General features: G+C 38.1%; 1 protein-coding gene across 8 annotated transcripts in view; it reads right to left on the bottom strand.

Moving 5' to 3' along the window:
• Positions 1 to 685: 685 nt before the first annotated feature.
• Positions 686 to 13,310, bottom strand: part of MID1 (midline 1) — a 249,147-nt gene continuing 236,522 nt past the window's right edge. For 6 of the 8 annotated variants that reach the window (XM_074536005.1, XM_014267414.3, XM_074536007.1 and 3 more), the window contains one exon: positions 12,362 to 13,050. In XM_074536005.1, coding sequence (XP_074392106.1) covers positions 12,702 to 13,050 — 349 coding nt within the window. In that variant the 3' untranslated portion in view covers positions 12,362 to 12,701. Of the gene's footprint in view, positions 12,281 to 12,361; positions 13,051 to 13,310 lie in introns of those variants that run through there. The other 2 variants (XM_026793792.2, XM_074536006.1) reach the window with 2 other exon arrangements.

Raw genomic sequence — 13,310 nt, forward strand, 5'->3', positions numbered from 1 at the left:
GCTAATTGGAATTTATGACTCAGAGATAATCCCAAAACTATGTTGATTCAGTAAGAGGAAAAAATTCTCTGAACTTCATTTCACTCATCTTTCCCACAGCACATTAATCCCAGTAAAATCCCTCTTTGTTCTCTCCTTACCTGTGCACATTTGCTAATTTAGCTTTGCTGTTTTACCCCTGACTTCCATAGTTCTACACCCCAAAATAATTTTCCTTCAGAATTGTTCCAGTCCCTATGAAACTACATGGAGGAGAAAGCTTGTCTGAGAAGGGGTGGGTGGCTTTGTTTCAGGGAGTCACCTTGACCTAATGTGAAGGTGTGAGGCTGGCAGCCCTTCCCTTCCCTTTGCCAGGAGGGCTCTTATCCTTGATTATAAAAAGTCAGAAATCCACCCATTGGTGGCCTGTTGTTTTTTCTTGCTATGGCCTTCCCTGTTTTCCTCAGGGCTACCTCTGGGATACATTTCTGGAGACCTGCCTCCAGCTGGATATGCTCTGTGATCTCCCTTCAATGGGAATTCTTAGCAAGGCTATGATTCACTTATGTGTCTGTTGACAACTATCTTAAACTGAGATTAGATAAGGTTTAATTACCACTCCTGGTTTTGTTAAGATCTATTCTGCCCAAAATAAAATCGCTACTGAAATTCACTGGTTTACTTTAGCAGAAATTAAACAGTAGGGTTAACATTCTTTATTACAAAAATCAAGATACATTCATACAATCCAAAACTTGCTAATAAATTGCTATTTCTTTTCATAGCCACAATTTCCTTAGCCCAGTAAAAGCAAATCACTGACAGATGGTCAAAGCACCATCTTTTATAACCCAAATAATCTAGATTACACATTCATTTTTATATATATCCCACAATACATCTGTAGAATCTTATTCCAATGACTAAACATCAGTTCATTTACATTTACATAAATTCTATATTTTAACACCATTCAGAGCACAATAGCTTTACAAAGATTTTGTCAAATTCCTTGTGAATTACAGTGGCTGTGGTTACATTTACTAACTTCTTTGACAGTGACACCTCACCAATGCGTTGGCAAAATTTCCTCATGCTCCAGCACCAAACATCTTCACCACCCTTTAGACACATTCCATTCCAGCAATCCAGCACAAAACCATCTGAATTTTAATCCCCTAATCAGTGCCTGCTTCCATGTAAAAGACAAACCATCACTGCTTCTGCCACATCAACCCACCAAGCTCCCAAACCAAGAGGCCCCAGTACCCATCAGGTTACATCATTTATCAAAAAACTTTGGCTGTTTCAACTAGAGACAGGAAAATGTGTCTCCACTTTCTTTACCATGCTGGCAGAAGAGCCCAAATTTTATGAGGAGATAGGACTAATTCCATGCTTCTGTGGACTGGGAAATACCTAAGGATGTAAGGTCTTGCTTGGACATAAATTAAGATTGTGGGCAGATAGAGATTTAGACACCAGGAACAGAGGAACATTTTTGTTCAAATAATTAAAATTAACAGAAGTAATAAATCATGTTGGCACAACCTGTGAAAATAAGTTGTAATTTAAAAGCTGTCTCCATTTCAATACTCATCAATGTTACAAATCCAATAGTAAGAAGACTCATTTTACAGAAGTTTTCCATGTTGTGACATTTTCTGTTCCCAGTTCCTTCTCTCTTGACTTGTATTTCAGTTCCATTATTTTCTGATGCTGCTTCCAGCTCCCAGACCCCTAAGCAGTATGGGCCAGAGCAGTTTCACAAGCTAGTCCCATATTCTCTGTGAATAGGAAACCTCACAAAGTCCCTCCAAAGCACACCAGGCCATCTCCGTCACCTTTCACCATGACTTTAACCCCACCAACTCCCTCTGTGTCACACCTTTTACAAAATATTTCCCTTGTTTGAGTGATTTTCTGACAGTTTTCCTTATCTGACCTTCCTGGATTGTTAATCCTTTCCCTGACAGAAAGTGCTTCCTGCAGAAACTTTCACCTTTTATTTGAGAATTCTTTTTCTATCAGCCTGAAGAGCATCAACAATCTTAACTTCAAAATTTCTTCAGCCTGAGTAATTTCCTTCCCTTTTATGAACAAGCAGTTAACAATACTTTGCATGTGAAGGTTTTTTTCAACTGTGCACTCTATTAACCTGAAGAATGAAGCATTCCTCACCACAGCATCATTAGATAAATACTCATGCTGTTTAGAAATAGATAAAATTAAACCTCTGAAAGTGACCTATACAATATAGAGAGGTGATTCTAAGTTAAAACCCTGGAAAAGGGGATATTTACATCCATCTACAGAATATATTTTTCTTCTCATTTTCTGGAAGGCAGCCATCCAAAACAATCTACCGTGAATATCAAAAGGCTTTCCAGTTATCCTTCAGAGAACCAGCCCCATTTCCTTTGAGGAAGATTTAAATAAATAACAAAAAAACCCAAGTATTTTTGACCTCAGCATCCAACTTATATGTTAAAGAGCCAGCATTTCTCAGCTGTCTCTTATGCATTTCTTTTAACTGTCGACTACTTCTCTGTTAGAAGACAGTTTTGCTGAGGAGCTCTTGGTTCCTTAACACAACCAAATCATTTGGCCCAGGAAATGCTATTAATGTGTAGCATTTTTCAGCATTAGGTAAGCAAATCAATTTAGAATCCAAAATACTTGTGCACAGGATCAGTGCAATAGAATGCATATGAGCACATAAACTCTCAAGCCAGTTTGTTCCGTAGTCAAGTAAAAGTTTATTTATTCATTGACACTGCCTGAATAGCAGTTTTACTGAAGCATTATTATAAATGTCTTCTTTTGAAAAAACAGGGCTCAGTGGCTAGAACACTCCTTGTTGAGAGAGATTTAATATGACTTTGACCTACAATATTTCACCTGATTCATATTTAAGAGGCAAAATGTAGGCTTCACTGAGGCCAGTGAAAAATTGCCTTCCTACTTTAGCATAGTCAGGATTTTAAGACAGGAGCTGTCTATAAATTCCTGTATTATATCCAAAGAAATGGATTCACTCTGTAATCACCACAATAAAAATGTCAATATACCATTCTCTAAATATATAGAGTGGTAGTCACTTGATCTGACTTGAGCTATCTAAAGGACAGATACCAAATACACTCTAGTGTCTGTGACTCCTCATGGGACCAATGGTGAAAGTTCAGGTATGGAGTGAGATTCTCCCTGTTCTGAGTTGGGTGGCTAGAATATCTGGAATGAACATTTGCAGTTGCTATTTGTTTCCCATTCCTTATGGAAGATGCCTAGAAAACATGCTTATACCTAGGTGACTAATACTTGCTCATTTAGACTGAAGTGTGATTAATTTCAAACACAAAACTTCTTCTCGAATCAGCAAGGTTTCTTTATTCCTTTCGCCTTCCCACAAAGTAAACTTCTTGATTTCTATAGACCTAACTGTTCATAAAAGAGCTGACTGAATTTATTCTTGTACCAATTTTAACTTTTATTCAGAACTGTGACTCTTCTTTCCTGGGGCTATCCCAAATCATCTATTTAAAAGCACAACTGCTTTATTATCTCTATTCAGACAGTAATGGCTACACTGCCACATTTACATCTCCCTTTATCATCTAAGCTCTTCCTTGGCTTTCTCTTAAGATGAGCCTTTATCTGATCCTGTGTTATTGAATATCATCTTTCTTTTAGACCAGAATTTGCAGTCTTCCAGGTGAGTGTCTACCGGACTCACTGCACTGTGGTAGCAATGCTTTCTGGTTTTACCTTCCTAGGTGTATTTCCCAGGGATATTCTTTCTGCCTTTAACCTCTATTTCTCTCTTTCTCTGCCAGAGTTCCCGTCATGATAAATCCTCCACTTTGTTTCTATTAATCTGCTTTTTAATCATACTTTTAATCTGCTACTGTTTTAATAGTAGGAGATTAAAAATATGTCAGATATGTCAGTTGTAACAAATAAAAGTTTTGTACACAGAGGTTTTATTATATTTTATTTAGTTTTTTTTCTTTGTTAGTTTTTGCATTTTCTTCACTTTGACAATGAAGATCAGTGGTATGAGCCTTCATGCAATGGGATTTGACAATTTTTCCTTCCCATTTGTCAAAATTTTAGGAGAATGAGAAGAAAAATTGTGGGAAAATGATTTTTCACTCTTCAAATCAAATGAGGGGCTGCCTGCCCACAAGCACTGCCAAACCTGACATATAAGGAGGCACCTTTCCCTGCTTCCATGGAAACATGGAAAAATGTATCCATCCTCCTTATGCAGACCTTCCTATGAGGATGAATTACGTTAAAATTTTCCCTTTGATCCTTTTGGACATGACTTTAGAAAATGTGCCATTCACATAGCCTGTCCTGCAGCAGGTTTCCCTTTCTTTTCCTGACTGTGGCAGAAGCTGCAGAAGCTGCTTAAGAAATGTCTGGACCTTGTCACTGGAGCCAGTTCAGACTCTCTTTCTGCGGGGTAAGGTTCTATCCCAGAGAAGCCTGCTTAAAACTTCATAGTGTAATTCTGCTGCCACACAAGATGTGTCATCCTGTGCCTTTACTGTTCCTGCCAGGAGAAATGTCAGGGAAGAATTAGAGATGAAGACCTTTGGGAGCTGCCTTGCTTCTCCTTCTGCTTGTGGGGAAGCAGGAACAACTGGAACAGAGGGGACACTGGGGTGAGCTATACCCATATACACCAACCACGATTTGCAGAGCTTTGGAATTCCAAAAACAGATAAAAGGTTGTCAGGACTTAGGGCTTCTCTGTGCATGAGAACCAGCACGAGTGCAGGTCCATGAAAATATTTTCCTTTCCCTAACCCAAGTAGCAGCTTTGTAGCTGATTGATCTTTTTTTTTTTTTTAATGCTACATGTTTCTACTGGCACAGTTAAATACACATGAAAGCATTCATGTGAGTATTCAGATGAGTAACTGCCAGCCTTAAAACTGGCTAATGGCTTATGCAGACTTCAAGATTATTGAGAATGCTGTGCTTGTTCACATGAAATTTTTTCATCCTGAGAGATTTCCAAGTAACACTAATATGGAGCAGTGACTTCATAAAAATGGAAAGACAAATCATTCCTGTTTCATCCCTCCTATGGAAGGAAGTAGGTAAATACGAATTATTGATAGTGAAGAAATAAATTTTTTCTTCTTTTTTTGTGTATGTAATTCAAAGTTTTATCCTAATTCCCTCAATTTTTACATATTTTAGAATTTACAGCATAACTCAGGATGCTTTCTTAAATAATAAATCCTGTTTGTCTAAATATATGCAATTCTATGATTACACTGTTAGAAGAGAAGCAGTATTATTCTATTCTGAACTCAATTTGTACCTGTTCTGGGTTCTAAATTGTTCCTCATCTCCACTCTTTACCATAACCTGCTGATATCATATCAGCAATGTTTGTTTTAAAAAAATGTTTGTTTGACTAAAGCCTAATATGTAAAAAACCTCACCAACTTTAGGAAATGTTCAAGGAGCATGTCAATGTAAACTGATGGAAAAATTGAGACAGAGGCCACAGTCACTAGAAGAAATTAAAAGGATATGTGACTGTATAAAGGAACAAATCTCCATTTGCTAATTTCTAATTTTGGGTTGTGCGTGCTACTGGTTGTAAATATTAATGTAATAGGGGCTTTTCACATCTTCCTATACCTACAAATTTGGATGAATCTACTTCATCCTCTGGCCATCACTTCTACTTGCAAAAACAAGATAACAGAAATATAGATCAAACAATCCTCTGCTGGTGGGAGATGTTCTCACTATGTTGGCACCACCTTCACACCTGCCACAGGGAGGACCTTGTTACTATTCCATAAGGGAATAGAATCCCAATAGAATAAGGGATTGGAATCTATGCTTCCAAAGAAAGACACATACTTCTAGGCTATGAACTACTGTTAGTGAGGACACACAATTTAATAATAAAAAAAAGAACCCCCAAACCCCCAAGCTGACATTAATGAGGTTGAGTATATAAATTACTGCTATTAAAGGGAGCTGGTTCCAGGGTTATCCTAAAATAATCTACTATCTCTCTGCTTGTGCTCCTTAATCAGATCTCCTAGTGCTGTTTTAATTAGAGAGAAATGCCATTAAGCCCAGAATAATGAAACCAAATAATTCAGTAATTGTAGAAGAGTGACAGGTTTATCTGCATTCCTTTTTAAAATTATGCTTCAAAAATATTCTCAACATTCAAGTTACCATATTGCATTAGTATTTTGACTTCTCATTTAATTTCTTGTCCACATCCTGAAAATGGTAATTTTAAAGAAAATAAAAAAAATAAAGCCAACTTTTTGAAACTCACACTTCTTGCCTCTCTAATATTTAAAAATGAGACTGAAAACAAAAGAAAGGTGAAGAAATAGAAGAATATCAGAGAAACATTTTCAAGTGGAATAGTCTGTTTTCCAAGTAAAATAAAAATGAGAGTGAAGTAAAAAATTGCTAATGAAAACTTTTCCCATCCTGTCATGTAGCAGTTAGCTGTCATTTGTTACCTTTCAGTGATCTAAACAGCTATAGCTGTTTTTTTCCTGTTCAATGACTATAAAAAACACAAAGCCTCCATCTGCTGCCTTTTAAAGGTTTGATTATAAACTATTTTAAGGGCTAATAATTTTCAGGAATACTCCTAATTACTATCTGTCCATGTGTATTAACAAGAAATGAGGTGCTATTCCTTAAAAGGAAATGAATTCCATGAATTCAAATAACTATATAAATTAGGACAGTTAAAGGAAGCAGACTTCTAAACTTTTTAGCTATTATCTCTTTTTAAATGGAAGTCCAACAACAATAGTCTTATGCTAGATAGAGCATTATATTATAACTTGTCAATCTCAAGATTTTATGAAAGTAACACAACACCTGCTAAGAGAATTGTTCCCACACTTGGAGGAAACAGCAAAGCACTGCCTGAACAATTCACCCAAGAAGAATGTTACTGAGCCATACATTTTAAAGGAACCAGACATTTTAAAACACACCTGTGCTGGCCTTGGGAAACAGCTCATGAGAAACTGAAGTTTTGCTAGCAGCTAAAGTGCTTTCTCCAAAGACATGATTTACTGGGAAGTCTGAGCTGTTCTCACAGGGGCTCCTGCTCCACTCGGGTTTGACTCTTTGGAAAGTGAAGATTCATGATCTTGTACCTACCTCTGTGTAAATCAGGACTATCTCCTTTGAAGTCAGCAGATGTAAAAATCTGGGTGAATAAAGGAGGATCAAGGCCCAGGGCTGTCATCCCTGCCCTGCTGCTTTTATTCAGGTTAGGCTTTCAAATATGTAATTGCAATATTATTTTTCCTGTCATTTGGGAATGTGGGTTGAGGCTGAGCTGGAACAAAAGGATTAAGAGGTGCAGGCTTGCTTTGAGAGCTGCAGCATGGTGCCAAGGAAGGCATGGTGGCAGGTTTTCAGCTGCCCTGTCACTCTGAGTGATCTCTCTCAGCATTGCTCCAGAACTCCCTCTTTTGCTACTCCATTCCTCTCTCAGGCAGCAGTAATAATGCCACTGTTGATCACAATGTAGTAGAAGACTTCACAACTTCCTAATATATTCTTGCACTTCTAAACCAGAACTGCCTCAACAGTGATGGTTTTCTAGCCCATATCTTTCCTATATCACCCTTGTGCAATATATGTGTCCCTCACCTTTAACTGGTATCATCATTTGTGCTGGAATTCCTTACTCAAAGCAGGATGAATCCCACCTGGGAAAGTTACACACTTGGTCAGCATCTTAAGCATCAGTCCTCATGTTGGAGGTGAGGTTGTAAAGGTTGAGATTGCAGCTGAGGTATTCAGCAACCTGCCAGAGGCACATGATATGGCAGGGCTTGCTAAAATTAGTAACATGATGAATGATTGTATTATTTACAGTCTCATTAACTGGGCCTGCACTTGAATCAGAAAACCAGCTTAAAAAAATTAAAGAAACAGAATATTCCACTCAAAGAGCGGAGTTAATGCAAAAGCCTACCTCAGAAGGAAACACTTGCACCTGCACTGTTCAACTCCCACATGAATGACAATTTAATGTTTCTGGCACAGAGATTTGATTTATGTACACGGATGCCCTAAATGTCACAGTTCAAACCAAGGGTCTAGCCCACACTGAAATATCATTGTTAATATCATTGCTCTTTAGTGTCTTAATTTTTTACTATATCAAGTACTAAATCAATAGTTAAAATGTAAAGAGGGTTTCTTTAATTTCAGAAAGCATATTAAATACAAATAGTTCAATACCAGCACTTGCATTGAGTGGGATTTTTCTCAATGTGGAGAAGACAAAAACATTGTGCTCATTTGTATATGGGCAAGCAACTCAGTAAGACAGGAAAATACTCTATTTTACATCCCTCTATTTCAAGACACACTTCCAGAATGATAAAAATCAGTATGTGAAAATACATGAGAAATGGTGTAACAGTTAAACTCCCAGCACATCACTCCATAAGCAACTTGTGCATGTTTTTGTTCACCACCAGCTCCCCAAAGCTGCCCCACTGAGGGCCTTCAGGCCAGGTGTGCCCTGGCCAGTGCTGAGGTACTGGTGAGCACTTACTGTGGGGGTCAGCTCTTCTTCATTTCTCAACCTCAAAATAAAACAGCCTTTCCAAATAAAATGAATACCCTCAGTTTCGGTGACACAGATGAGAGCCACTAGCAATCCTCACTTTGTTTCATGGGCTTATCTGAAAATTGTGCTGCTGCAGCTAAAAGCAGAATCTGCTAACTACCTAGAGATCTGTTTTATAAGACCAATTAAAAAAGAAATATTTACTGTATTATTAAATAATATTTTAATGGAATCTCCCACAGTCCCTCAGCTATAAAGTCTGGCTATCTCAAAATGAACTGGTTAATGAGCTGCCATTTTAATTTGTGCTCTCAATAGTGTCCTGTTGCATTTTCTAATGTGTAAAGAATATAGTGTTTGCAATTAAGACACAGGACCAAAACAGATGATGCACACTGGTGTTTAGTGACCTACTATTGCTAAAATAATGAAAAATGTGTTTTCACCTGTACTTGCAGACTTCCTGCTTTTCACAGTGTATCCAGACCTGAGAGACTTTTATGCATCCTACCCTTGGGACCCTCTGCTAACTGAGAGTCTCTTTGTTGAGCAATGGAAAAATGGGATACCCAAAAATCATAAAAAATAAACTAATGGCAGAAAAAACAGCAACTTTATTGCTCTCTGAAAGCCAACAATGGGAAAATACAGTAGACTGGAGACAGTCTAGTAAATAATTTATGACATATAGCCCATTTTAGCACGATTTTTTTTCCCTATTAGGTGTGCATTAACACATAAAAGTCAAACACATGGAAAATCTTATCTGGTCTCAGAGAAAAATAGTCCCCCACCCTTCCATTTCCTCAAGCTCAACACTACTCTGAGCTGCTACTATCTCCTAAAGAGATTGTGTTATTGTTTGCTCTAATTCTGCTGAACCCCAAATTTTTAGTACACTTTTGAAACAATCATTGTACCAACACAGGCTTTATCTACCACTTTCATTGCTTGCATCTCAGCAGATATATCCTCAAAAATCTGCATTTGTTAAAGACAGCATTATATAAAGTTACTTTATTCCTAGTCACAAAACTTTCACAAAAAAGGGAAAAATCCTCATCTAAGACTGCTTGCTACATTAAAGTACCATATTTTATTTTTATACAAGGATTACTTGTTCCCCCAGATTTCAATTCATTACTATGGACCATGCAAAATGTCACAGACCACAGAAGCTACATTTTCAAATGGAAGTTTTTATTGATTAATCAGGCATTGAATCAAGTATTGTAAAATAAACAGATTTTGTTTGTTAAAAAACGTCCAGAAGAATACTATTCATAGCAAACTTGTTTCCTCATTGTCATACAGAATACGAAATTTTCCAAGAAACAAGCAAAAAAGGAACACCTGATTAATTGCTGCCACTTTGCCTGTGTATATGCATATGTGTGTGTATACACAAATTACACACTATATTTGTGCATATGCTGGTGTGTGTATACCCATACATATGTGTACATATATACACAAACATATGTGCACAAAGAGTACTGACTGAGTTAATAGGACATTGGAGAAATGTGGCTTAGCTCCAAATGAAGTATTCTGTGTTAAAATAAAGATGATACAGCCAGGTCTGTAGATGAAAGACCATCCTTTTTCCCGTGGCCAAAACCACAATCTCTCTTCAGACTCATGCTCTATCTTTACAATGAAAATATGTGAAATCATTTGGGACCTCTCCAAATTCAATGGTTGTATTTCCATCCAGCTCAATCTCTGCCAACATTGTATAAGCAAACACTGAGCAGTGTTTTCAGTTTATCCACTACTGAAATCAGCTTCTAGATCTAATATTTCTTGCAAAAGAGAAGACACACAGCCTTGCTACATGTACTTTGGTAATTCACTCTTTCCTTTTAGGCAGAAACTTGGCAATAACCCTAGAATAAAAGTCCTTTCTTCATGCATCCTTTTATCACTGCTTTGCATCAGACATCTTCTGTCAACTAATTTTCAAAATTTTCATACCATCTCAGCTAGCTCCCAGCATCCCAGGTGAGGTCATCTGGGCATTGAGCATCAGATTGTACCAGTAGCATTTTACTCAGATGCTTGGGGACTGATTTACTTTTTCATTTTTGAGGGTATACATTTCTTGATTATTACTGACACTATGATAAACAGTGAGGTTCACTATATGTACAACCTTTGTCTTTTTATGTCTACTTGGGAAAGATCAGTGGCTCCTACCTGTGAACTATGGGATGTTGCCCAGCTGAAAGCCATGGTATCAGCAATGTACTGCCAGATTTTTCTCCATTTAATTCAGCAGTTAGCAGGGCATGTAAAGGGAAATCAAAGAAACATGGAAAGGCATTTATTTTCTATTAAAAAACCCCCCAAACAAACAGGCATGTAAATATTCTCCTCATCTTGTTCATAAATTTTTATATAATCCTAAGGCAAACTGTAGTAGAGCTTTGTACCTGGAGAATCAGTATTAAAAAAATCTGAAGCTGAGCTTGGGACCATTTTATTTTGGACCCATTACTGAACAAAGTGCATTAAAGCATCTTTTTCAAAAGACACCTAAAGCATGGTTATAAATTACTGAGCAAATCTTTAAAGCTGATATTCAATTTATCTTTTCTCTACACAGGCAGATATTCACCACTTGCATAATAATAACAAAACACTGCAGGAAAACCATTCTTTTAAAGTTGTCATACGCCTCAATCATCTCCCAAAATGATCATTTATACATAAGCATTGCAATAATTACAAAAAGCTTTTATCTGTAAAGGGGAAAAGAAAAAATGCACCTGATTCAGCTCTGAGATAAAGTACATAGAACCTCTATTGCCTTCATTGAAGCTCTTCTACCAACACCAGGATGAACATAGGGTCTCCCTGTGCAGATTTCTACTGTTGCTGAAAGCTCACTCTTTACTTTTCATTCACAAAGTGAACTGTGCTTTCCCAAACAACCTGGGACAATGATAACTATGAGCAAACTCCAGCTACAGTGTTTCTCCATCCAGCACATGCAAAACAGATTTTCTTGCTTTGTTGTAGACACTACACAGTGTATGACAATGAAACATTTGTATTTAATTTAAAACCAATGGTAAAGTGGCACATGTCTCACTTCCGAGCGGTTGGCTGGGCTTGCTATGTTGAACCTTGTAAAATCAGCAATAAGCATTCACGTCTGCCATCAGAACTGTGACATCTTCCATTACAATCAATCCTTAAATGATGCCGTGCTCTATCAAATTAGTCTACAGTCAGACCTTGGATTGGCTGCTCTCCTCCAGTGCTGCTGATTCTCAGAGATGGTATTGGGCCTCCACATCCTCAGTGATTCTATAATGTTTCCCAAAGACGAAAGTGAAGCACTGGTAGAAGGGAATATTGCCATCAATAAAATAAATCACCAGATGATTTATCCACTCACATTTCTAGGAGATACTCCACATGTTTTTTATGAACAGAGAGAGCAATGCCCTGTGAACAGAAGTAAATTAAACTTTATTCTTTTGCTGTGTTGGAGAGCTTCACTTCCTCACTCGCTTATTTTTGTTCTTTTGGTCTGCACATTCCCATGTGCAAAGTAGAAATTGAGAGCTCTCACACTCGACAAGGCTGGTAATGAGACCGCTAATGTTGGTACAAGTAAAACCTGAAGTATACTGACTTGTCCACTATGCAGTTTTCATCTTTCCAATTTTCTTCTATTATCCACTGTAAAATAAAATTATTCAAAAGGCTGATGAAACTTTAATTAACAGGACCACCAATGTGCAAAAAACCCCCCCTTCCCAAAAAAACAAGAAGTCATTTCCCAGATGTCCATACTAGGCTTTCACTTTTCTCTTTTTTTTTCATTTTTATAAATAATTTATAAATCTTCCTGTAGGAGATGAAATACAAAACCAACCAAACAAAAACAACTGAAAAAAAGAGTTCTAAGGTACTATTAAAGCCACTTCTTGTCCTTCAGTACAAAATACACAGGAAGAGATATTCTGTCCTTGTCAGTTTTGCCCAAATTTGGCAGCATTGTCTGGGATGCCACATGGATGCTCCAGCTCTGGGTGAGCTCCTGGTGGCCCTGCCTGGCCGCCCTGGAAGATGTGCGCTCCTACCTTTCGGCTTTCAGCACTCACGCGAGCTGCTCGGAGGAGTCCAGGTGGTCAGGGATGGGCAAGCCTGTTATAATGGTCAAACATTTATTCCACACCGTGAACGTGGGGCACACTGGCTGGCCAAATGTAATGTCAAAAGTGTAAAGGTGTAGGGAGTTCAAAGCATCATAAAAGGCAAGGGAACCATTGTCGTAGTCCAGCAAAATCCCGACGCGCCGGAGGTGAGGCGCGGGCTCGATGGGGATTTCTTTGCTGTTGTGCCGCACCACCCACGTGTTATTGCAGCGGCAGAGCACCCAGGAGGCAGAATTCTTGCCAATCCACTCGTGCTTCGGTGCTGACTTGTAGGAAATGCCAATAGCATACCTGCAAAACAAAAGAACATCTCAAGGAAACAAATGCTTCCTGCCATTTTGTCTCTCAGTGAAGTCAAATGTTAGCCCAGAGGACCCGCTGGAATGCCCCCGCCTCTTACCACCCTGAGTTAAGCTCTAATTAAACAATGTTTCACCACAACATCTGCACAGGCTTAATTAATGCTTTCTCTGTCTCTCTTTTGGGTCTGAGAGGTCAGGGAAGCTCATGGTATTATTTCTAGCTTGGCAGCTACAGCAATTTTTTTGAGG

This window comes from Zonotrichia albicollis, chromosome 2 (assembly GCF_047830755.1).
Source record: "Zonotrichia albicollis isolate bZonAlb1 chromosome 2, bZonAlb1.hap1, whole genome shotgun sequence".
NCBI classification, from domain to species: Eukaryota; Metazoa; Chordata; class Aves; order Passeriformes; family Passerellidae; genus Zonotrichia; species Zonotrichia albicollis.